The sequence below is a fragment of the Drosophila grimshawi genome, unplaced genomic scaffold (genome assembly GCF_018153295.1).
Source record: "Drosophila grimshawi isolate 15287-2541.00 unplaced genomic scaffold, ASM1815329v1 contig_1367, whole genome shotgun sequence".
In the NCBI taxonomy this organism is placed as follows: domain Eukaryota; kingdom Metazoa; phylum Arthropoda; class Insecta; order Diptera; family Drosophilidae; genus Drosophila; species Drosophila grimshawi.
The window spans coordinates 9,424,867-9,447,846 of NW_025062889.1; the positions used below are offsets into that span (position 1 = coordinate 9,424,867).

Consider the following 22,980-nt stretch of genomic DNA (forward strand, 5'->3'; position numbering starts at 1 on the left):
TGTTTTCTGGCAGTTGTTTTCCAGCTGTGCGCATATTTATGTTTGCAAGTCTCTGTGTAATCAACTCTTGTCTCTTTCTCAAAAATATATTAAAGACAATAATTTCTAACTCTCGGCTCCAACTTTTACAACTTTGTTTTAGCAAATCCTATTTACATATATGCAAAATACGTTTTTACTCTTGATATATAATCGTTATATATTTATATATATATTTATTTTTAGATGTTTCAGTTGAGCATTCGACTCACATTATGTATAAAAAGTTGATCTGCCAAAAGTTATTTTTCCAGCTAAGCCTTTGACATATGACGCTCAAGTTGAACTTCTGTGGGTGTTTCTTTTTTTCTTTTTTTTTTGTAGCTTATGAGAAAAGTTGTAAAATTGAGAAGAAAAGTTTTCGTTTTGTATACATTTGATTGTCTGGGTTCTAATCACAGTGTGGATAACACAGCAAACTGCTGCTAATTAGTGGTCTTTTATTGTTGCCTGGCCAAGAAATTTGATCGGTTTGCTGCTGTGGCCAGTCATTGCTGCTAATTAGATATTGCTGCCCGTTGGTTAATAGAGCATTTTCTAACTGATTTCTTGTTTCTTGCTTGCAGCTGCAACATGTACCCTCTGAAGTATGAATGCGAACCTGATAATTGCTGTAATTCCGCTAAAAGGTAAGTAAAACTCGTAATTCAACTCAACTCCTCATTCAGCTGCCAACTGACACTTTCAGCATTCACAACTAAGTGGATTACATTGCGCATACGCCCAGTGTTATGTGTAAGTGTGCTGATTGCTGCCCATGCCTGTTGCTTGGAGAAAAGAAGGGCAGCTGCCATTCCTTGTCCATTATTGATAATGGCTGCCATTGTTTCAGCTGTCAGTGGAGCTGCTGTTGTTCCACTTTCCATTGACAGACACTCGTCTATCTCTCGCTGCAGCATCAGCATCAGCATCTTAAATCACATTATGCTTGCTGTTTGCTAGCTGTTCTTCCGATATATAGCAGGGTATTATCCTGTATTATGTAGCTTATAGGCAGCTTGAATTATATGACGCTCAATAAATAATATATATATGCGAATCAACTGTCGAAACTCTGTTGTTACAATACTCTGCTGCTTGTCAGCATTTAAGCCACATGTGCATATTGAAATGATTTCAATGAATTGATGGCTTCAGTGAACTTGTAAGATACTTGCCCCATCCTGACACTTACCGCAGATACAATCGAAAGAGGACTCTGCGCACCCAAAGCTAGGTAATTTAGTTAGTCTTGTCTTGAGTGGCAGTTGTGCATTGTTGCTTGCCACACAGACAATTTATTCAAATCGCCTTCGAGTTGATCGAGATAAATGTGGCAATTTTATCGCCCGGCTATATTTCATAGTGCTACTGCATAAATTTGCCATAAAACTGTGGAATTCCATTAAACTGGGATTAACATTAGCAACGCAACTATAAATAAAATAAATTCAATGGGATTTACGCTTCACAGCGCGACCCATAAAACATATATGTATGTCTAAAAGTATCTGGTAGCTAAGAAGTTGCTTAGCTGATGTTGCGCTTATGGCACAGTTGTCGTCTTGTCACTGCCAGTGACAGAGAGAGCGAGAGCGAGAGCGAGATACAAGTGGCACACAGTATACACACACACACACATACACACAGTCGACACACAGAGCAAGTGACAGAACATTTCCGGCAGCCATTGTACTGTGGCTTGAGTGCTGCCATATGTTGCAAGCGCCTTTGCTGTCTCAGAACTTAATTGCAAACAATGCAACGCTGTGTGGCAGCCACAAAGTGATTCGAGCAAAAGCATCTGCGCCCTTATTTACCGCTCACAGCTCGCAGCTCGCTGCTTGCAGCTTTGATCTATAACCGCTGGCAGTGTTTATCATTCCAGATTTAACAAAGCGCCTGGCTGCATTTCAATTAACTCGAGGGCTCAGCCCAAGTCAAATAGACACAGAAACACACACACACACACACTCTCTCTCTCTCTCTCTCATAGATAAACGCATACACTCATAATTAGTTGCAGCTTGGCCCAGTTATGCACGCATTTTGCTGGTCATCCTTTTGGCTTTGTGGATTAGCAAAAATTAATAGCACACTTTTCCGGGCGCCGCAAATGCGACTGCTTTCGGTCGACGGGCTTTAATGAAGATGAGTTTCATTTGAAAACTAACTAAATTCTTGCATTGTTAGCAATTTAAAAGTATCAGAGATCAGCTGCTAAGTAGTGATTTCTATTGTGATTTAATTTGTTGTTGCTGTGAGCATGTTCTTAAATTTCGCCAATTATTTGGGAACAGCCGGCAACGCAGTTTATTGATTTTGTGTCACGACAAAGCCGGAAAACATTTGGCTTTGAGTTTTCCTCTTAGCCGCGTGCAATTAAATGGAAAATGTCAGCCAGCTGACAGCAGCAAATAAATTTCACGATACGCGCCAATTGCCACAAGCCACTAATGAAGTGTTCAACTTGCAGTTCCTTAAGGCTATCCTGACTGCGGCATTCCAAATCGTGGCTGCATCGTTATTGCGTCCTGATTGCATTTCAATTGCAATATATATTAAAGATAAATATATATTTATATATATATAGCGTCCTATAGAGCGCATAAGTTGAGCTCAAAGTGAGTTTCTTTCAGCTTTCAGTGATTTACGCACTTTCGCTTAGGGCTTAAGGCTTAACTAAGACGCTTTTGCTTTGAAGTTGTTAGCATTTTATCCCGGTTAAAGTGAGCTTTTCTCAGCTGATTGCTGACAATAACTCTTTTATGCACTGATTGCACTGATTGCAAATAAATGAAAACAAAACTCTTGAAAATTGCAGATTATTCTAGCCAGATTTATTAACATCTGCATTAATGCTCGCCGTTTGTTTTTCACAAAACTCTCGGTTCAACTCTGCTCGTTTGCAGTTCCGTTTCCAATTGCTGCTGTTGCTGCTTTTGCATTAGTATTTTTGTCACGCCGCTGGCACATTTTTAATTTGTACACCATGTTGCACATCAACTTGGGTGGCATGAGCATGGCATGCCCATTGCACCGCTGCACAACTACATACATGCATACATATATGCCAGGCTGGAGTTTTTCACTGGTTGCCATTCGCAATGCTATGCAAACAAGCAGCTAGCAGAGCACAGGATTGTTACCGTTTAAAATCAATTGCATTTCTGTGTCTGACGGGTGTGTGGGTGGGTGTGGCGTAGGAGGAAGTGCAGCTTGAGACTCCTTTGCACTCAATGCTCCGTTTTCTCCCATTGTGGTTGTTGTTGTTGCTAGGAAATCTTTTGTTGCCGCTTGCAGCGTTTTTCTTGTTGGACATGCAACAAGAGTAGAATAAAGTTTTCGCCTGTTTTGTTATTGTTGCTGCTGCTGTTGCTGCTGCTGCTGCGGCTGCTGCTGTAGTTATTGTTGTTTTTGTTGCAACATGTACTTCTGTTTTCTCTGCCCCTGTTTGGTTTTCCTCTTGTTCTTCTTCTTGTGTGGTGCTGTGGCTACTGTTCCGGTGCCATGGCCCCGTTTCTTTTCCTCATTCCTTGAATCAATCTATCTATATATATATACATATATATGTGTATATAAATTATTGCTATATATTATGCTGGCGTACCCATAACATTTAAGCTTTAACTCTTCATTAAATGTTATTTGCGTCGAGTTCAAATAAATTTGCAGCAAAGCGTTTGGCTTGCCCCAAGGACCGCATACCGTCGAATTTAATAGACTGTGCATGAGAGGTGCAATCGGCTGGCGCCTGTGTCTCAAGGGACTTTTCACACAGACAGTCTCAGTTGGGGGGCCATGGAATGCATTATGTATACGCAATGTTGTCAATGTTGACTCACACTCCGAACTAAGACGCTTTTAATGCACTAAAATGCCGTCTGCAGGTGTTATTAGTATTAACATTGTTGTGTTTATTGTTGTTGTTTTGCCTCTAATATCATTTGGCATTTTTCCTTATTGTGTCTAGACCGGAATCGCATTTCCGGCACGCAAGCCTGCCAGACGAACTTTATTGCATTTCGTGTTCTTCAAAGCACGCCAAGCCCCACAAATACAAATTCTCTATTATGTGCCTTCAAATTAGCCGAAATTTATGGTAATTAAGTTAAACATGTGTCACGCCCCAAAAAATATGCTACACATTAATTGTCTGTTGACAGAGTGAGATATACATATATATATATATATATATTTGCAGTCTTGTGCAGGGTATTTTGTTGTGTCACGAAAAGCGTGACGCACATATCTATAAATTTCGTATTTTTATCATTATCAAGAGTTGTCTTTATTGTGTGTGAAGTTGTTGTTGATTTTCAGCTAAACACGCCTATTTGCTTTTTGCTTTGAGCTAATATCTAATTGAGTTGCTGTGTGTTGTGTGTGTGTGTGTGTTGTGTGTGTGTACACATATTTGCATTAAGCACTGTCGATTTTGGTCGCTTCAAGCTAATTATAACAACAACGACAAGCGACAAAGTCATCAAAGCAAATTGCCCAAGTGACAATAATGACGATCAATTTTCATTAGCAAGCGCAAGCAGAGGAGAATCCCCCCCTCTCCCACTTCCCTTGCCACTCTCCAGCCGACTCTGCAGCGCTGTCGAAACAAAGCAAATTTCAAAAAATCCTGACTCCTGCTATCCTTTCTGGCTCTGTTCATTGGCTTCCTCAAATTACATAAAATAAAATAAAAGAATATAGAAAAAAAATGTGGGAAAAGTTGCGCGCTCATTAGTTGCGCCCAGAGACAAGCCAGCGCGACATCCACATCAACGCCCCCTCCTCCGCCTCCCGCCCACTTCCTTCTCGCCGCTCCCACTTAGCTCTAGTATATATTAAATTTGTATCAAGCTTAACGTTGACTTTGCTTTGTTGTTGTTTCTATTTTACTTTTATTTTTTGGTTTCTCCTTTTCGCTCTGTTTACTTTGCATTTTTGCTTGAAGTGCGTTGAAATTTTATCAGTTGCTGTTACAAAAAAAAAAAAAGTTGCAAGACGACAGGCTCACAACGTCGTCTGAGTGTTGCACGGTGCGAGTGATGCGGGGATGCGTGGTGGTTTGTTGGCTTGCTGGTCTGGGTATGGTGTATAATATTTCAGGTAGCGCTACTTAAAAAAGTTTGCCGCTGTCTCGTAAAATGCGCATGTTTATGGCGGCGGCATTTGCAACCCTTTTGTATGCAAACACCCAGCAATAAATACACCCACATCAACACACACACACACAAACACTTACAGACATATCTGGTGTGCGTTACATGCGGCAAAATTTGGTTGGCTTCCCGAATTTTGACAGTCGAATCGAGTTGTGTGTGTGTGTTTGGGTATGTTGTGTGTATGTTGATAGGTTTTTGCATGCAGGCAACTGACGCCATTTTGGCCAAAATCGAAGCCATACATCATCTGCGCCATATTACATTGGATTACGAGAGAATTAGAAGGGGCTTCCTTCCACCCACAATAATTGCACACCTCCTTCAGTGAGTTGTAATTGCAGAGCCTGCGCTGGGAGCATTGTTAATTAGCGCCGCGTCAATTGCGCTCATTAATTATGCATCCAAAGTGCCAAGCTGAGAGCCTTGTTTCAAATAATTTATGTCAAAATCCGCTAAAGTTCTTGGCACAACACTGGCACGGCACATGTTTCATGCCCCAAAACTACACACTCATCTACACAACATTCTTCAAAGTTCATGCAACATTGTAAATAAAACATTAATTAGTTCCGTAAAATGTTTTCTCTCGCTTAATGCTGCGAATAGTTTGCGCCAAACCACTTGCATATAAAGCACAACCAAAAACAACAAGAACAACCACGAAAACAACAAAACACATACAAAATGCACTCAGAATTTCCAAGCGACGCCTTCATATTTTCACACCTGGCCGCATCTGACACATGTCGGTGAATTCTTTATTGTGTAGTGTATATTTCTGCAACTACATTTTTGTTATATTTATCGTTGTGTTTCATATGATTAATGTTTGCGGCTTTTCACAATATACAAAAGATTTTTGTGTACTTTTGTGTTCAGATTTATGATGATTCTATCTTTTAAATGAGTGAATGTGCAAAACAATTCTATATGATCATTTATAAATGTTGAAGTAATCAAATAATACCATTTTGCTATCTGATAATTTATTATTTCCATATTATCAACTTCAAAGATTTCTCTTTGTTTAGAACTTCTTCTGGCAATCGAATTATTGAAAGATGACAATCATTTTAGACTAATTTGCTTAATAATATATATGCAAAATGCATTCATTAGTCCTTATTTAATTTAATTTGCATATTAATTTATTTATATATATATATGTTTATGATGAGTATATAATCTTCGGCTTTAAATTGCAGTTAATCATTTTTCTTGCCGTCAGCGTGTGAAAATATAATAATAATTGTATGTTGTTGACTTTTGGCGTCGCGTTGCATTTTTCTGTTTTTGTTTTTTTTTTTTGTTTTTTCGTTATTGTTATGTTTCAAGCTTGGCGTAGCATGAAAAGAGCACACATTTAGTTGGGCACACGCTCGTTGGCCACCAATCGTAACTGGTGGTAGATGGCTGCAGTTGCAGTTGCCACACACAATCACACCCAACCCGCCTCAACTCCCCACTGCACAGTAGCACATCATGCAGAACAATAACAACAAAGAGCCTGAAGTCGAAAGGCAGTCTCGGCATTGCATTTTTTATAGCATGCGGCGCGTTCAAGCTGAAATTTTAATTAAACATGTTTACACTGCAATTAAATGAGAGCTCAGAGTGGCGTCTAGCAGGGTGGGTAATAGTTGGTCGGCAAGTAGACAGTAGGCAGTAGGCAGTAGCAGGCAGACACAGGCGGAGGTTTTCGGTAACGGAACTGCATCATATTCCATTCAGGCATTTCGCAACGCGGCGTATGAGCAACGTGGGAAAATGTGTGTGCTCGGAATAAATGAGCCCGCTCTTTCCTAAAGTCACGTAATTGATATGGAACACCCGAATACGTATATGGAATTAGTTGAATACACCCCTCCGACCCCCCACCAAACTTTTGACATTCGACCAGTGTTGGTGAATGTGTTCGAGTGTATCCTTTCATTGGACAGTACGCATTAGCGTAATCGAAGTTCATTAAATTTGCACAGCTCTGTGCATAATGGAACATTTTGCCTGACATTCGATGTTATTCGAGATGGCGCAGTATGGATATGGAGCGCATTCACACGCTCATTCACATTCTATATTCACATTCGCATTTCGTTTGCTGTGTTGAGGTCATTTTCAGCTCAACGGCTGTGCTATGCTCCGGTTTTTTATTTCAAACAATTTTCCAAAAATACCTGCAAAATTGTAGCTTCAATGTTGAACGAGGGTCACAGTTTTGTGTTTCGACTTTCTCGCTCTCCCATGCACAAGTGAAATGAAATTAAAAATTGTCTGGCCGCCGTAGCTGAGCTGAGCTGTCAACATAAATTTGTGCGTGCAAACAGCAACCAAGGGATTTTAATACTCTATAAACATATAATGAGCCCAAAATGTACACAATAAAGTTGTTGTGGCCGCTGCATAAATTTGACGGCTGTGTAAAATATTTCTCTTTTAATAATCAAGCACATTTATTTTAAAAATTACGCTAGCATTGCGTCTATCTGAGTTGCCAAAGTTGGTACATAGATGGTTAATTTGATTTCCGGCTATATGAGTTGAGCTAAATTTAAATTTCTAATTAGAAAAGTGTTTAAAGGAGGGTATCTGGGAGTGGATGTCTACAATTTATAATTCTATCGCACTCGTGTTTAATTAAGCCAAAAGGCAGCACGGGTGCTGTCAGCTGCTGTGACAGATTTGGCTCACGTTCCCACTCCGAGTGACAACGAGGCGTATGCGTCATGTGCGATGCTCAAAATTGTTGCCTGTTTTTGAGCGCTGATTCAATTTATTGTTTTTCATGTATACTCTAGATTTATATACATATATTTATATAAATATAAGTGGATCTGTAAGTGAATTGCTAACTAACTTTCATTTTGCCTTTCATTTACTTTACTCCACACACACACCCACACAAACACACACAGGCAATGCAGCGCACCAATGATAATTGAATAGAGGCATTAATTGCGCTGTGGTTTGTTTGCCATTCAAGCCACACACAAACACACAGACACTAAGCCACACACAGACACACACACAAGAGCACACAAACACCCAATACGCATAACGACGCCCAGAAGGGTTGGACATCAACAGGAAGGATAATCAAGTGCAGTTGCCATGCAACCAAAGTCGAAGCAGTTGTTGCTGATGTTGCTGCTGGTGCTGATGCATCTGACCAGCCACATAGTGCACATCTCTGGCTATCTAATTATTGTGCATGAACAAACACCGCCGGGTGCCGTCATCTTTAATGCGTCCGTTTATAAGCTTGGCTCGGAGCGCCATTATAAAATCAATGCGCACAAGTCGGCCAACTTTGTGCATCATCTAGTCGCCGTCAGTCACAAGGATGGCCAAATACAGCTAAGAAAATCGCTTAAATGCGATGGCATCTACTATCCCAATCTGTTCACCTTCTATGTGGACTCCACATCGAATCGCCTCCGTTCAATTGACTACTATAGTCTGCCGGTGCGTATTTTCATCTCGGGCCACAGCTGCAATGAGGATCGACGCATTGAGCAGGAGCTGCATCATCTGCATCACTTCGAGGAGGAGGACAACACGGGCTACTCGAAACGACGTCGTCGCCGTCGTCGCAATGCACAGCAGCAGCTGCTGCTCGATGAGCTCGATGGCAACCAGCTGGAGCTAGCCTACAGTCAGAACAGCACAGACTTTCGCGACGGCGACTTGATCTTTGGCAATAGCTTCGACAACGAGATGCGACATCGTATACTCAGTCGAAAGCGTCGTGGCATCGCCACAGATCCGCTCCAGCTGCTGCCGGCGCTGCACAGACGGATCACCGATGCCAAGCAGTGGATATCGGAGACATATGCATCGTATGCGATACATACGACAGACAAATGGAATCAGATCTGTTTGCGCAGATCGCAGTTCATCAACAATCTGAACGCGTTTCTACCCAAATCCGTTTGCCAGCACTGCAAGGTGAACTTCCTCGATGTGAATGACGAACGCTTTGCGATCGAGCATCAGAATCGGGACTTGGTTGCCAGCCGGGATGTCTGCATACACGAGTCCATGTGGAAGGTCAGCATCACGTTCAACATACGCTGCGATCGCAATGACATTGTCGACTCCGACCATCGCCTGAAGATCGTCTACCATCACCAGGAGTTCAACGACACCGATATCGCGAAACGGGTCCGTCGCGAACTGCGCAATCAGTCGCCCTACTTCGAGCAGGCCCTCTACGTCGCCTCCGTGCTGGAGGAGCAGCCAGCGGGCGCTGCTGTCACCACGGTGCGTGCCCGTGATCCCGAGGATTCGCCTGTCGTTTACTCCATGGTGTCACTGCTCGACTCTCGGTCGCAGTCGCTGTTTAAGGTGGATTCTCGGACGGGCGTCGTCACAACTTCGGCTAGCCTCGATCGGGAGCTAATGGATGTGCATTACTTTCGTGTCGTTGCCACCGATGATAGTTTTCCGCCGCGCAGTGGCACAACCACGTTGCAGGTGAACGTGCTCGATTGCAACGATCACAGTCCCACCTTCGAGGCCGAGCAGTTCGAGGCGAGCATACGCGAAGGCGCCACAGTTGGTTCCACGGTGATCACGTTGCGTGCCACCGATCAAGACATTGGCAAGAATGCAGAGATTGAGTATGGCATTGAAGCTATTACAGGTGAGTTCAGAACACTTCTATATTTATAAATAAGAGAGACTGCGAAATACTTTGAAGAGTATAGGAAAGGAGTTTAACATGTCTGCAAATACATTTAATCAATTCAAACTCAGTAATAACTTTCTTTCTTTCGTCTCTTCTCAACAGATGGCGCTGGTGTCGTTCAGGATCAGGAGATGCCCATCTTTCGCATTGACTCACGTTCGGGTGTGATCTCGACGCGCAGCAGCCTTGATCGGGAGACCTCGGATAGCTATCATATGCTGGTCACCGCCTCGGATATGGCGGCAGCGCAGAGCGAACGCAAAACGGCGACGGCAAGTGTTGTGGTCAAGATACTGGATGACAACGACAACTATCCGCAATTCAGCGAACGTACCTACACTGTTCAGGTGCCCGAGGATCAGTGGGGCGATGACAACAATGTGGCACACATTCGAGCCACCGACGCCGATCAGGGCAACAATGCGGCGATCCGTTATGCCATCATTGGTGGCAACACCCAGTCACAGTTCTCCATCGATTCAATGAGCGGCGATGTGAGTCTGGTCAAGCCACTCGACTATGAGAGTGTGCGCAGCTATCGCCTGGTTATACGTGCTCAGGACGGAGGTAGTCCCTCGAGAAGCAACACCACCCAGCTGCTGGTCAATGTGATTGATGCCAACGATAATGCACCACGTTTCTACACCTCTCAGTTCCAGGAGAGCGTGCTGGAGAATGTGCCCGTGGGCTATAACATTATCCGGGTGCAGGCGTACGATTCGGACGAGGGCGCCAATGCGGAGATTAGCTATAGCATATCCGAGAGGGATGATAACTTTCCGCTTGCTGTCGATCCGCGCACTGGCTGGGTGCAGACCATCAAGCCATTGGATCGCGAGGAACAGAATCGTTTCGCTTTCCAGGTGGTGGCCAAGGATGGTGGGGTGCCGCCCAAGTCGGCCAGCTCGTCGGTGGTCATCACAGTGCAGGATGTCAACGACAACGATCCGACCTTCAATCCCAAATACTATGAGGCCAATGTGGGCGAGGATCAGCCACCGGGTACGCCGGTGACCACTGTCACCGCCACCGATCCGGATGAGGATTCACGCCTGCACTACGAGATCAGTACGGGAAATACACGTGGACGCTTTGCCATCACTTCGCAGAATGGTCGTGGTCTGATAACCATTGCCCAGCCGCTAGACTACAAACAGGAGAAGCGTTTCTTACTCACCGTCACAGCTACGGATTCGGGTGGACGTTCCGATACATCGACTGTCCACATCAATATCACCGATGCAAACAATTATGCGCCCATCTTTGAGAATGCTCCGTATAGCGCCTCAGTGTTTGAGGATGCTCCCATTGGCACCACGGTGCTAGTTGTCTCGGCCACTGATAGCGATGTGGGCATCAATGCCCAAATAACCTACTCCCTCAACGAGGAGAGCATCAACGGACTAAGCAGTCCCGATCCGTTCACCATTAATCAACAGACGGGTGCCATTATAACGAGTGCACCTCTGGATAGGGAGACGACCAGTGGTTATTTGCTCACCGTCACCGCCAAGGATGGCGGCAATCCCTCGCTGAGCGACACCACCGATGTAGAGATCAGTGTGACGGATGTGAATGACAATGCGCCTGCCTTCAAGAATCCACTCTATCAATCATCGATACTGGAGGATGCGCTGGTGGGCACCTCGGTAATACAGGTGTCTGCCACAGATCCGGACATCGGTTTGAATGGACGCATCAAGTATTTGCTCAGCGATCGTGATCAGGAGGATGGTTCGTTTGTCATCGATCCCACATCGGGCACCATACGCACCAACAAGGGACTCGATCGGGAGAGTGTCGCTATCTATCATCTGACAGCCATTGCTGTGGACAAGGGTTCACCCCCACTGTCCAGCACTGTTGAGGTGCAGATTCGTCTGGAGGATGTCAACGATTCGCCGCCCACCTTTGCCTCGGACAAGATAACGCTCTATGTGCCAGAGAATTCGCCAGTGGGTTCTGTGGTAGGTGAGATACACGCTCACGATCCCGATGAGGGTGTCAATGCGGTGGTCCATTATTCGATTATTGGTGGCGATGATTCCAACTCCTTCTCGCTGGTCACACGGCCCGGCTCGGAGCGAGCTCAACTGTTGACCATGACCGAACTGGACTACGAGTCGTCGCGCAAACGTTTTGAGCTGGTGGTGCGTGCTGCAAGTCCTCCTCTGCGAAATGATGCGCATATCGAGATCCTGGTCACGGATGTGAATGATAATGCGCCCGAGCTGCGTGACTTCCAGGTGATATTCAACAATTTCAGGGATCACTTTCCCAGCGGTGAGATCGGCCGCATTCCCGCCTTCGATGCGGACGTTAGCGATAAGCTCAACTATCGCATTCTGTCCGGCAACAATGCGAATCTGTTGCGCCTGAACAGCAGCTCGGGTGGACTGATCCTAAGTCCCCAGCTGAATACAAATGTGCCCAAATTTGCCACAATGGAGGTATCCGTCTCGGATGGGATCAATGAGGCCAAGGCCATAATGCAGTTGTCCGTACGACTCATCACCGAGGACATGTTGTTCAATTCGGTGACGGTGCGCTTAAATGAGATGACAGAGGAGGCATTCTTATCGCCGCTGCTCAACTTTTTCCTCGATGGACTGGCTGCCATAATACCCTGTCCCAAGGAGAGCATCTTCATCTTTAGCATACAGGACGACACGGATGTCACCTCACGCATACTCAACGTTAGCTTCTCGGCCAAACGGCCGGATGTGTCACACGAGGAGTTCTACACGCCACAGTATCTGCAGGAGCGCGTCTATCTCAATCGGGCGATTCTTGCCCGACTGGCCACCGTCGAGGTGCTGCCCTTCGATGATAATCTGTGCGTGCGCGAGCCGTGTCTCAATTTCGAGGAGTGCCTCACCGTGCTGAAGTTCGGCAATGCCTCGGAGTTTATACACAGCGACATGGTGCTCTTCCGTCCCATCTATCCGGTGAACACGTTCGCCTGCTCTTGTCCCGAGGGCTTTACGGGCAGCAAGGAGCACTATCTGTGCGACACTGAGGTCGATCTCTGCTACTCGAACCCGTGCCAGAATAGCGGCAAATGTGTGCGACGCGAGGGTGGCTATACCTGCGTCTGCCCCGACTCCCACACGGGCGCCAACTGCGAGACGAACATCAGCAAGCTGCGTCCCTGCAGCTCGGACGCCTGTGACGGAGGCTTGTCCTGTATGAACAACTACCTCAGTTCCCGACCGCCGCCCTACACGAGCACCTGTGAGTTGCGCTCGCGTTCGTTCTCCCGCAACTCCTTCCTCACGTTCGAGAGCCTCAAGCAGCGACATCGCTTCAATCTCAAGCTGCGTTTTGCCACCGTTCAGGACAACGGACTATTGCTCTACAATGGCCGCTATAATGAGCTGCATGATTTCATTGCACTGGAACTGCTCGATGGACACATTAGTTTCTCCTACTCGCTGGGCGATCGCAGCGAACGCGTCTCCCTCGTACAGCCCACAAAGGTTGCCGACGGCAAGTGGCACGAAGTGGAGATTATCTACTTTAATCGCACGGTCACACTCGTCCTGGACAAGTGCGACACGGCGATTGCCTTGTCCGGGCAGCTGAGCGCTCCGTGGAACTGTGCGAATCAGACAACGCTGCGGCTGGACAAGCGCTGTGCCCTGCTCACCGAGACCTGTCATCGATTCCTGGATCTGACGGGGCCGTTGCAGTTGGGCGGCTTACCCCGCATACCCGCCCACTTTCCCGTCGCGAATCGAGACTTTGTCGGCTGCATTTCGGATTTGCGCATCGATGACCGCTATGTGGACTTAAATTCTTATGTGGCAGACAATGGCACCATTTCCGGCTGTCCGCAGAAGTCGCCGCTGTGCGCATCGGTGCCGTGCTTCAACGGTGGCACCTGTCGCGAGGGCTGGAACACCTACACCTGCGACTGCCCCGAGGGCTATGCGGGCAACAATTGTCAGGACAATATACCCGCTCCATGGCGCTTCTCCGGCGACGGTAGTCTGAGCTTCAATCCACTGCTGCGTCCCATTCAGCTGCCCTGGGTGACATCCTTCTCGCTGCGCACGCGCCAAGAGGATGCGTTCCTCATGCAAATCCAGATTGGACAGAATAGCTCGTCGGTCATAAGCCTAAAGCACGGCGTGCTCTACTATGTCTACGACAATGAGCCGATGTATTTGGCGGGTGCCTATCTCTCGGACGGCGACTGGCATCGTGTGGAGATCAAGTGGCAGCAGGGCTCGGAGATTCAATTCTCCGTGGACTATGGCCAACGCACCGGCGCCGTGCCCATGTCCCAGAAGGTGCAGGGTCTCTACGTGGGCAAAATTGTGATGGGAAGCGTTGATGGCACCATTGGACACGTTCAGGATGCGGTGCCGTTCGAGGGTTGTATGCAGGAGGTGCGCATCGGAGCCAGCCAAGCAGTGCTTTCGCGTCCCACAATACGCGAGAATGTCGAAGATGGCTGCGAGTCACGGGCCCAGTGTCCCAGCACCTGTCCTACCCACGCCACCTGCTCGAGCAGCTGGGATCACGCCACCTGCGAATGCTCCGTCGGCTACGTTGGCGCCGACTGTGCCCCGATCTGCACCGTGCAACCCTGTGCCGCTGGCATCTGTCGCGCCAACGTGAGTTTGTCGCGTGGCTACAGCTGCGAGTGCAACAGCAGCTATCAGCATGGCGATTATTGCGAGCGCACCCTGCAACAGCCCTGTCCCGGGGGGTGGTGGGGCGAGCGGGTGTGCGGCCCCTGTAAGTGCAACATCAAGCAGGGCTATCATCCGGACTGCAACAAGACGACGGGCCAGTGCTACTGCAAGACCAATCACTACCAGCCGCCTAATGAGACGGCTTGTTTGCCCTGCGATTGCTACTCGATTGGCAGCTTCAACAGTGCCTGCAACCGTTTGACGGGTCAGTGCGAGTGTCGGGAGGGTGTCATCGGTCGACGATGCGACTCCTGCTCCAATCCGTATGCGGAGGTCACACTAAATGGCTGTGAGGTTGTCTACGATGCGTGTCCACGTTCCTTTGCCGCTGGCATCTGGTGGCCACGCACCCCGCTGGGCAGCATCAGTGTCGAGAACTGTCCGGTGCCGGCGCGTGGCAAAGGTCAGCGCAGCTGCGACAGCCAGTCGGGCAGCTGGACTGTTCCGGACATGTACAACTGCACCTCGGAGCCGTTTGTCGAGCTGCGACGCCAGCTGTCACAGCTGGAGAAATTTGAGCTGGAGCTGAACTCGTTTGTGGCCATCAAAATGGCCGAGCAACTGCAGCACGCCTGCGAAGCTGTCGATCGCAGTGCTGTGAGTAAACCACCGGCACCCAAACACAATCGTCGCTATAAAATGGAATCCTCATTTCTGCTGAACGCAGGTGGGGCTGTGTGGTCGCATGAGCTGGACATGGACTATCTGTCGGATGAGCTGAAGTTCTCGCACGATCGCCTCTATGGCGCCGATCTCTTAGTAACGGAGGGCATACTCCAGGAGCTGATCAACTATGAGCTCATGCAGAGCGGCCTCAATTTGACGCATAGCCAGGACAAGTACTTCATCAAGAATTTGGTGGATGCCGCCAGTGTGATACTCGATCGCAAATACGATGCCGAATGGAAGCGTGCCACGGAACTAATCCAACGCGGACCGGACGACCTTGTCGATGCGTTCAACAAGTACATGGTTGTTCTGGCTCGATCGCAGCACGACACCTACACGAATCCCTTCGAGATTGTGCAGCGCAATATGGTGCTGGGCCTGGATATAGTCACCACGGAGTCGCTGTTCGGCTACGAGCCAGAGCAGCTCAGCGAGTACCACAAGAGCAAGTATCTCAAGCCAAATGCATTCACCACAGAGAGTGTGGTGCTGCCGGACACCAGTGGTTTCCTCCAGCATTCGGCGAAGCAGAAGCCGGTGATCAGTTTTCCCAAGTACAACAATTACATACTGGACCGACACAAGTTCGACAAGCACTCCAAGGTGCTGGTGCCGCTTGAGATGCTGGGCATAACGCCGCCGGAGAGCGATGAGGTGACGCAGGGTAGCCGTGGCAACGACTACCGAGCAATTGTGGCCTATGCCCAGTACAAGGATGTCGGTCAGCTGCTGCCCGATCTCTATGATGAGACGGTCACCCGTCGCTGGGGCGTTGATGTTGAGCTAGCCACGCCCATACTCTCACTGCAGATACTGGTGCCGTCCTCGGAGCGAGAGCAGCAGCGCATTGAGATACCCTCACGTAAAATATCCTCAGCAACTGGCTCCTCCACGTCGATGTCCTCATCGGCTGAACGCAGCGGCACGGAACAGCAGTTTGTCGAGGTCTTCGATGTGCCCAAGGCACCGACGAGCAGCAGCGAACAGCAGATCGAAGATATACGCATCACTGCCCACGAGATAATGCCACCAGCATCTGTCGAGCAGCCGGAGGCTGTGAGTAATGAGGCTGTCGAGGTGGACAATCCACATATACGTCTCAATCTCGACGATATTGAGTTCCACGGCAACTCTGGCGAGGAGATGAGCATCGACTCGCCCGAGCAACTCAATCCCAACTACGAGGGTAGCCCGGATAGCGGTGAGCAGCCAAAGGGTGAGAATGAGGCCATCTATCGGGATCGGCGAGTGGTCAAACGTCAGGTGGAGGTCATCTATCCCTCGGAACAGCTGCAGAAGCCACAGCACATGGTCTATCGGTCGCTGGGCTCGCCGCATCTCTCGCAGCCCATCAAGCTGCAGATGTGGCTGGACATGGAACCGGCACGCTTTGGACCACGCTCCAATCCGCAGTGTGTGCGCTGGAACTCGTTCACCAACCAGTGGACACGGCTGGGCTGCCAGACCGAAATACCCGATTTCGATGGCGACTTTGCACAGGTATCGCATCTACCCATCCTGATCAACTGCAGCTGCACCCACATCTCCAACTATGCCGTTATCGTGGACATTATCGATCCGGAGGATATACCCGAGCCATCGCTACTCGTCCAAATTACCTCCTACTCGGCATTCATGGTCTCGCTGCCCCTGCTGCTGGGCGTGCTGCTGGCATTGGCCCTGCTCCGCGGTCAGCAGACCAACTCGAATACCATACACCAGAACATTGTGTTGTGCGTCTTCTGTGCCGAGCTTCTCTTCTTTGTGGGCATGCAGTCGCGCAGGCATCTGCTGGAGAACGAGTTTCCCTGCAAGCTGATTGCCATCTGTCTGCATTACTTTTGGCTGGCAGCATTCGGCTGGACAACGGTGGACTGTGTGCATCTGTATCGCATGCTAACCGAGATGCGCGACATCAATCATGGCCCGATGGGCTTCTACTTTGCCATGGGCTACGGTGCACCCGCTGTCGTTGTTGGCCTCTCCGTCGGTGTCCGAGCGCACGAGTACGGCAATAGCTTGTTGTGAGTATAAATGAATAATCGGTTCAACTCGAACTTTAATCTAATCAAATCTTACACAATCTCTCACTTTCCAGCTGCTGGTTATCAGTTTACGAGCCCGTCGTTTGGTGGCTGGTGGGTCCCATCGCTGGCATGTCTGTGGTGAATCTGCTGATCCTGTTCGTTTCGGTGAAAGCGGCCTTTACGCTCAAGGATCATGTACTGGGCTTTGGCAATCTGCGCACGCTGCTCTGGCTCTCCGTCGTCTCGCTGCCCCTCATGGGCGTCATGTGGGTGCTGGCTGTGCTCGCCGCCTCGGAGCACTCTCAGCTACTGAGTCTGTTGCTCTCCGGCGTGGTGGTGTTGCACGCACTCTTCTGCCTCATCGGCTACTGCATCATCAATAAGCGGGTGCGGGAGAATCTTCAGCGCACTTGTCTCCGTTGCATGGGACGCAAGGTGCCGCTTCTCGACTCCTCGATGGTGGTCAGCAACAGTTCGCACAATGTGAATGGTGCCGCCCGGCCCAATAATTTCTTGGCCGGCAACTATGATACGGCTCGACGCAATATCGGCATCAGTGCATCGAGCACCACTTCGCGCAGCACCGCCAAGACCAGCTCCAGTCCGTACAGTGATGGACAGCTGCGACAGACATCGACATCGACGTCCAACTACAATTCGGCCAGCGATGCGCCCAGTTTTCTGCGTGGCTTTGAATCCTCAACGGCGGGACGCAATCGCGCCGAGGAGAAGACTCGGCGGCAGCGCAAGGACTCCGATTCGGGCTCGGAAACCGATGGACGCTCACTGGAGCTGGCCTCCAGTCACTCGAGTGACGATGATGAATCGCGGACAGCCCGCTCCTCCGGCACACATCGCAGCACGGCGGTGAGCGCGACTCCCGCCTATTTGCCCAACATAACGGAGCATGTGCAGGCCACCACACCACCGGAGCTGAATGTGGTGCAGAGTCCGCAGCTATTCCCGAGTGTCAATAAGCCGGTCTATGCGCCACGCTGGTCCAGTCAGCTGCCAGATGCATATCTGCAGTCGCCGCCAAACATTGGTCGCTGGTCGCAGGACACCGGCTCGGATAATGAGCATGTGCATGGCCAGAAGATGACTATATCACCGAATCCACTGCCGCTGCCCAATCCCGATCTCACCGACACCAGCTACATGCAGCAGCACCACAACAAGATCAACATGACGCCCTCCATTCTGGAGAACATTCGTGATGCACGCGATGGCTACGAGGACAGCTTGTACGGCAGACGCACCGATTATCCCGATAAGTATGGCTCGTATAAGCCACCCAGTCACTATGGCAGCGAGAAGGACTATGGCGGCGGCGATGGCGGAGCTAGTGGCTCTCAGACCATTGGACATCTGCGCAGCTTCCATCCGGATGCTGCTTACCTGAGCGACAACATCTACGATAAGCAGCGGACGCTGGGCAGTGGCTACTTGGGCGCCAAATCGGAGTCGCCCTACTTGTCCAAGGATCGCATTACGCCCGACATTTACGGCTCACGCGACGGTCACTACAGCCTGAAACGGCAGCCTGCCTATGCCACGGACTCCCTGCACTCGGTGCACTCTTTGCTCAAGACAGACTACCAGCAGCAGCAACAGCAGCAGCAGCTGGCTCAGGCGCAGCAACAGCAGCAGCAGGCTCATCATGCCCAGCACTCGGATCGATTGTCGGAGGGTTCGGACAAGAATGGCTATCACTTTCCGTACACCGCTGAGGAGGATCATCTGCAGCAGCAGGCGCGCAAGCTGAGCGGTGCCGGACACGTGCAGCCAGCGTCGCTGCATGGATCACAGCAGCTGCATCTGATGCATCCGCATGCGGCGCTCGTCAACGACATCAACAATCCCGGCCTTCTCGCCAGACACACCATTGCCGGCGGCGTCGGTGGTGGTGGAGTTGGAGTGGGCGTTGGCGGCGGCAGCTCCCGTCACAGTTCACGCGCCTCCTCTCCGCCCTCCAACATGGTGGCACCCATGCAGCCATTTGGTCCGCTCGCCAGCATTACGGACACTGAGTGAGTAATTCCACATCTTTTGATTACATTATTTTCTATACCCTTGCAAGAGGTGCTATCATGTGGCCTTGCTGAGATTGTCTGTCCGTCCGTCTATCTATTTATTTTCATGATTTAAAATCGAAGCTTAACTCAACTTAGCACTTTTAAATTGTACTAATCGTAAAGGACTAAACAAATTTGTATTTAATTCAAACAATTACAATAATGCTTTCATTCGAAATTATCTGTCAAATTATGGCTTCTTAAAAAGGCCATTTTGGCTTTGAAGATACAAAGAGTATCTTTCTCAACGCAGTCGCCGATCAAAAGCTTAATTTAAGTCTTCATATTATCATCAGACCACGATATCATTGTGATATCGAATTTAATGCAAGGGTATTTGAACTTCGGCTTACCGAAATGAACTATTCTTTCCAATTGATTTGCCTTTTTGTTCTTGCTTATGGTTTTGGCTTAACCGTTTCATGTTCGGTTTCTGTTTCTGTTCCGGTGTGTCCTGTGTGTATTGCGAGATTTCCACTTTGTTGCGGGTTCTTGTAGTAGTCCACAGTTGTAATTATCCCTCAGATACGCTTTGTGCTCGTTTCAGTTTCAGTTACGGATTCCATTCAATTTCAGTTGCTTTAGGTACTCTTGAACAAACACATACTCATATCCACACTCATACTCATAACCGTCGTATTCATATTCGTCTAGCAATTTATGCGGTTCGTTTCATTTCGTTTTAGTTTAAAGTTCAGCCTTACTTAAGTCTTTCTTTTGGTTTGCTTTTGTTTTCATTTATTCCATTTTAATCTGTGCTCTTTTGTTTCTAATTCTCGTTACTCTATGGCATATCAAACACACATTTATACATACACAATATAAAAACAAAAAGAGAACAAAAATATAACAAGAATTAAAAATAAAATATAAGTATTCCTTGTTCTTCCCCTTGCTTTCATGCGCTTATCGAAACAACAATGAATATGATTCGAAACTCAACAATTCTGATGCGCACACACACACTCACACCCACACACACACAAATATGATTGAAACTTTCAGCTGGTCCTGGGAACGTTTGAAGCAAATCTAATTTGACTATCTTTCACTTCTATTCTCTCTTCAACTTGCTCTGTCTCTGTCTCTCCATCTGTGTAAACTCATTTGCGCTTTGTTAAAACAACAACTACTGGTACAACATGCAACACACACACACACGTACACACACACACACACACACACACACACGTACACACACACACACACATACACATGCACTTTGTACTCAACAATTGCGTCTTACTTCAACAAAAACCAATTCAAAACAATGAACAACAACAACAACAACAAAACACTGACAAATCGCTACAACTACAACTACAACAACAACAACAAATCAATATTGAACTCAACAGCTCCGAGGTAAACCACAATGAAATGCATTTTCCATATTTTCAACTATCATCCGTATCAAAACGTCTCACATTTTCATTTCCATTTCCATTTTCTTGAGATTTCACAATTCTGATTTCTTTTCTTTCTCTTGCGATTGTACATAAAACTGTGTTTATTATTTGTCTTCCTTTTTTTTTTTTGCTTAATCAATTTAAAATTGCTCGTTACACAAAATCCAAATCGAATATGTTTTTGTCTCATCTTTGTAATTTAAACATAAATTAAATGTAAATACATTTTGCTTTATAAATACAAATATATTAAATTCATTTAATTTGAATTGAATGCAAATACATGAAATTTTATTTAAGGTATTTGAAAAACAAATAAATAAATAGCATTCAGTACTTTTATTGGGTTTATTATTTACTGATAACCAGGATTTCATACTTGATTTTGCTTTTGATTTTGTAATTTTCATGCATTTAAATATGAACACACAAAGAAATGTATATATGTATATGTATGTATTTATACATGTATATATGTATTAATTTGACTATATTTTGTAAAATAACATAAGTATGTGGCATAAATCATTAAAATTCATTTACTTGCAACAACACCATCAACAACATCCACTTAAAAACACAACAACATCAACAACAATAACAACATAAAATACTGTGTAAACATTTTCACAGTTCGACATTGTTTGGCTGCATCGCAGGCAACAGAGGCAACATTATCCTTGGTCGCTAACAATATGGTATCAGGATATGTACATAATAAATCATAAATAGTAAAACGTACAAAAACCCCAACTAGAAATTGCACCAGTTAAAACTGTCAACTAAAGTTGACTAAATATAAATCAAATATTTTAATTAAATTCTAGACGATGGCTAGAGTTTTGTGTATTAACTAGGCGTATACTTAATATGAGACATGGATAAACAACATTAAATAGTGAAATACAGTAATCTTCGGACTGTCGAAGTTTAAATATCCTTGCAGCTTAAAACAATGTTATAATGCAATTTATTTATATATAATTGTTTGAGTTTAAGCCAAATCCGCTCAATCATTTCATGTAGTCTTTAATGTAATATTGAGAAAGATATTAACTATGAAAGTTAACTTCGTTTCTGAAATAAACATTTCAAATTTCAAATTATTGGTGTTAATATAAAATATCGTTGAAAACTGCAAGGATATAAACACAACTTAAATTATATTTCAATTGATAATCTCCGAAGATTAAAATACTCATAACTTGATTTAGAAAAGCACGAAAGTGTTATAGGCCTACGAATTAGTTAAAGATTAGAGCATTTATTTACATATATATATTTAGAGCTGCATTTATCATTTATGAAATTAACATTTGTCAGTTATAAAACAATAATCCAGTGCGTAACGCTTATGTTTAATAGATGAGCCACTCATATAAAATTCTCTCTCTCTCTCATATACACACACATATACCCACACATGTATACATACTATGAAAATAACAAATACAATAAAACACTTAAATACATAACCAATTGCACAAAAAAAATCTTTCTGCATATGTTTCAATTTTTTGGTTTATTTTTTCTGTGCAAAACAAGTAGTTTTTTATTTCAACTAACAATGAATGATATTCAATTACATGAAACGCTTTTAGTAATTAGTCAATATATAGAACAAAATACTTTTAATTGCCTATCTTTGCTGTAAATAGCATGCACTTAACAAATTAGATGTTCTTCGTATTCAACTAATTTAATAATGTATTAATAATAATTTGAAAATGTATATTTGTTATTAATTGAGAAATATTTGCAACTCTTTTGACTGAACAGGCGGAATATTGATGATGATGAGACCACAGTGTGACGACTGACGACAACTGCAAAGAGGCAACAGCAGCGCCAACAGCAACTGCAACTGCATCTGCAACAGAGGCAACAAGCAACAAATCAATTTGCAACTATCAGACGCAAGCCACAATTCAAAAGACAAACACATATTTGAAGAAACATTTTCTCGGCTTGATATGGAAATTGATAATTTAAATAATAAATTGCTGGCAACACATACACTCCAAAATACACACACACACACACACACACACACACACACATCAATACATCACTTTGAGTATATTGTGTGTCCATTTAGGAATCATGTACATACCTTAAGAGAAACTTCGACCGTAATACGCAGCAGTATACACCTACATACATAAGTATTTACATATACACACATATACATATACATACATATATACATACAATATATATATATATATTT

General features: G+C 46.1%; 1 protein-coding gene across 1 annotated transcript in view; it reads left to right on the plus strand.

The window, feature by feature from the left end:
• The window catches only part of LOC6561235 (protocadherin-like wing polarity protein stan), a 53,018-nt gene extending 30,078 nt beyond the window's left edge, over positions 1 to 22,940 (plus strand). The window contains exons 3-9 of the mRNA XM_043216355.1: positions 606 to 668; positions 8,093 to 9,822; positions 9,970 to 17,263; positions 17,338 to 19,296; positions 20,700 to 20,706; positions 21,384 to 21,448; positions 22,530 to 22,940. Of these exons, the coding sequence (XP_043072290.1) occupies positions 8,289 to 9,822; positions 9,970 to 17,263; positions 17,338 to 19,296; positions 20,700 to 20,706; positions 21,384 to 21,448; positions 22,530 to 22,563 (10,893 nt within the window). The 5' untranslated portion in view covers positions 606 to 668; positions 8,093 to 8,288 and the 3' untranslated portion in view covers positions 22,564 to 22,940. The remainder of the gene's footprint in view (positions 1 to 605; positions 669 to 8,092; positions 9,823 to 9,969; positions 17,264 to 17,337; positions 19,297 to 20,699; positions 20,707 to 21,383; positions 21,449 to 22,529) is intronic.
• Positions 22,941 to 22,980: the final 40 nt, after the last annotated feature.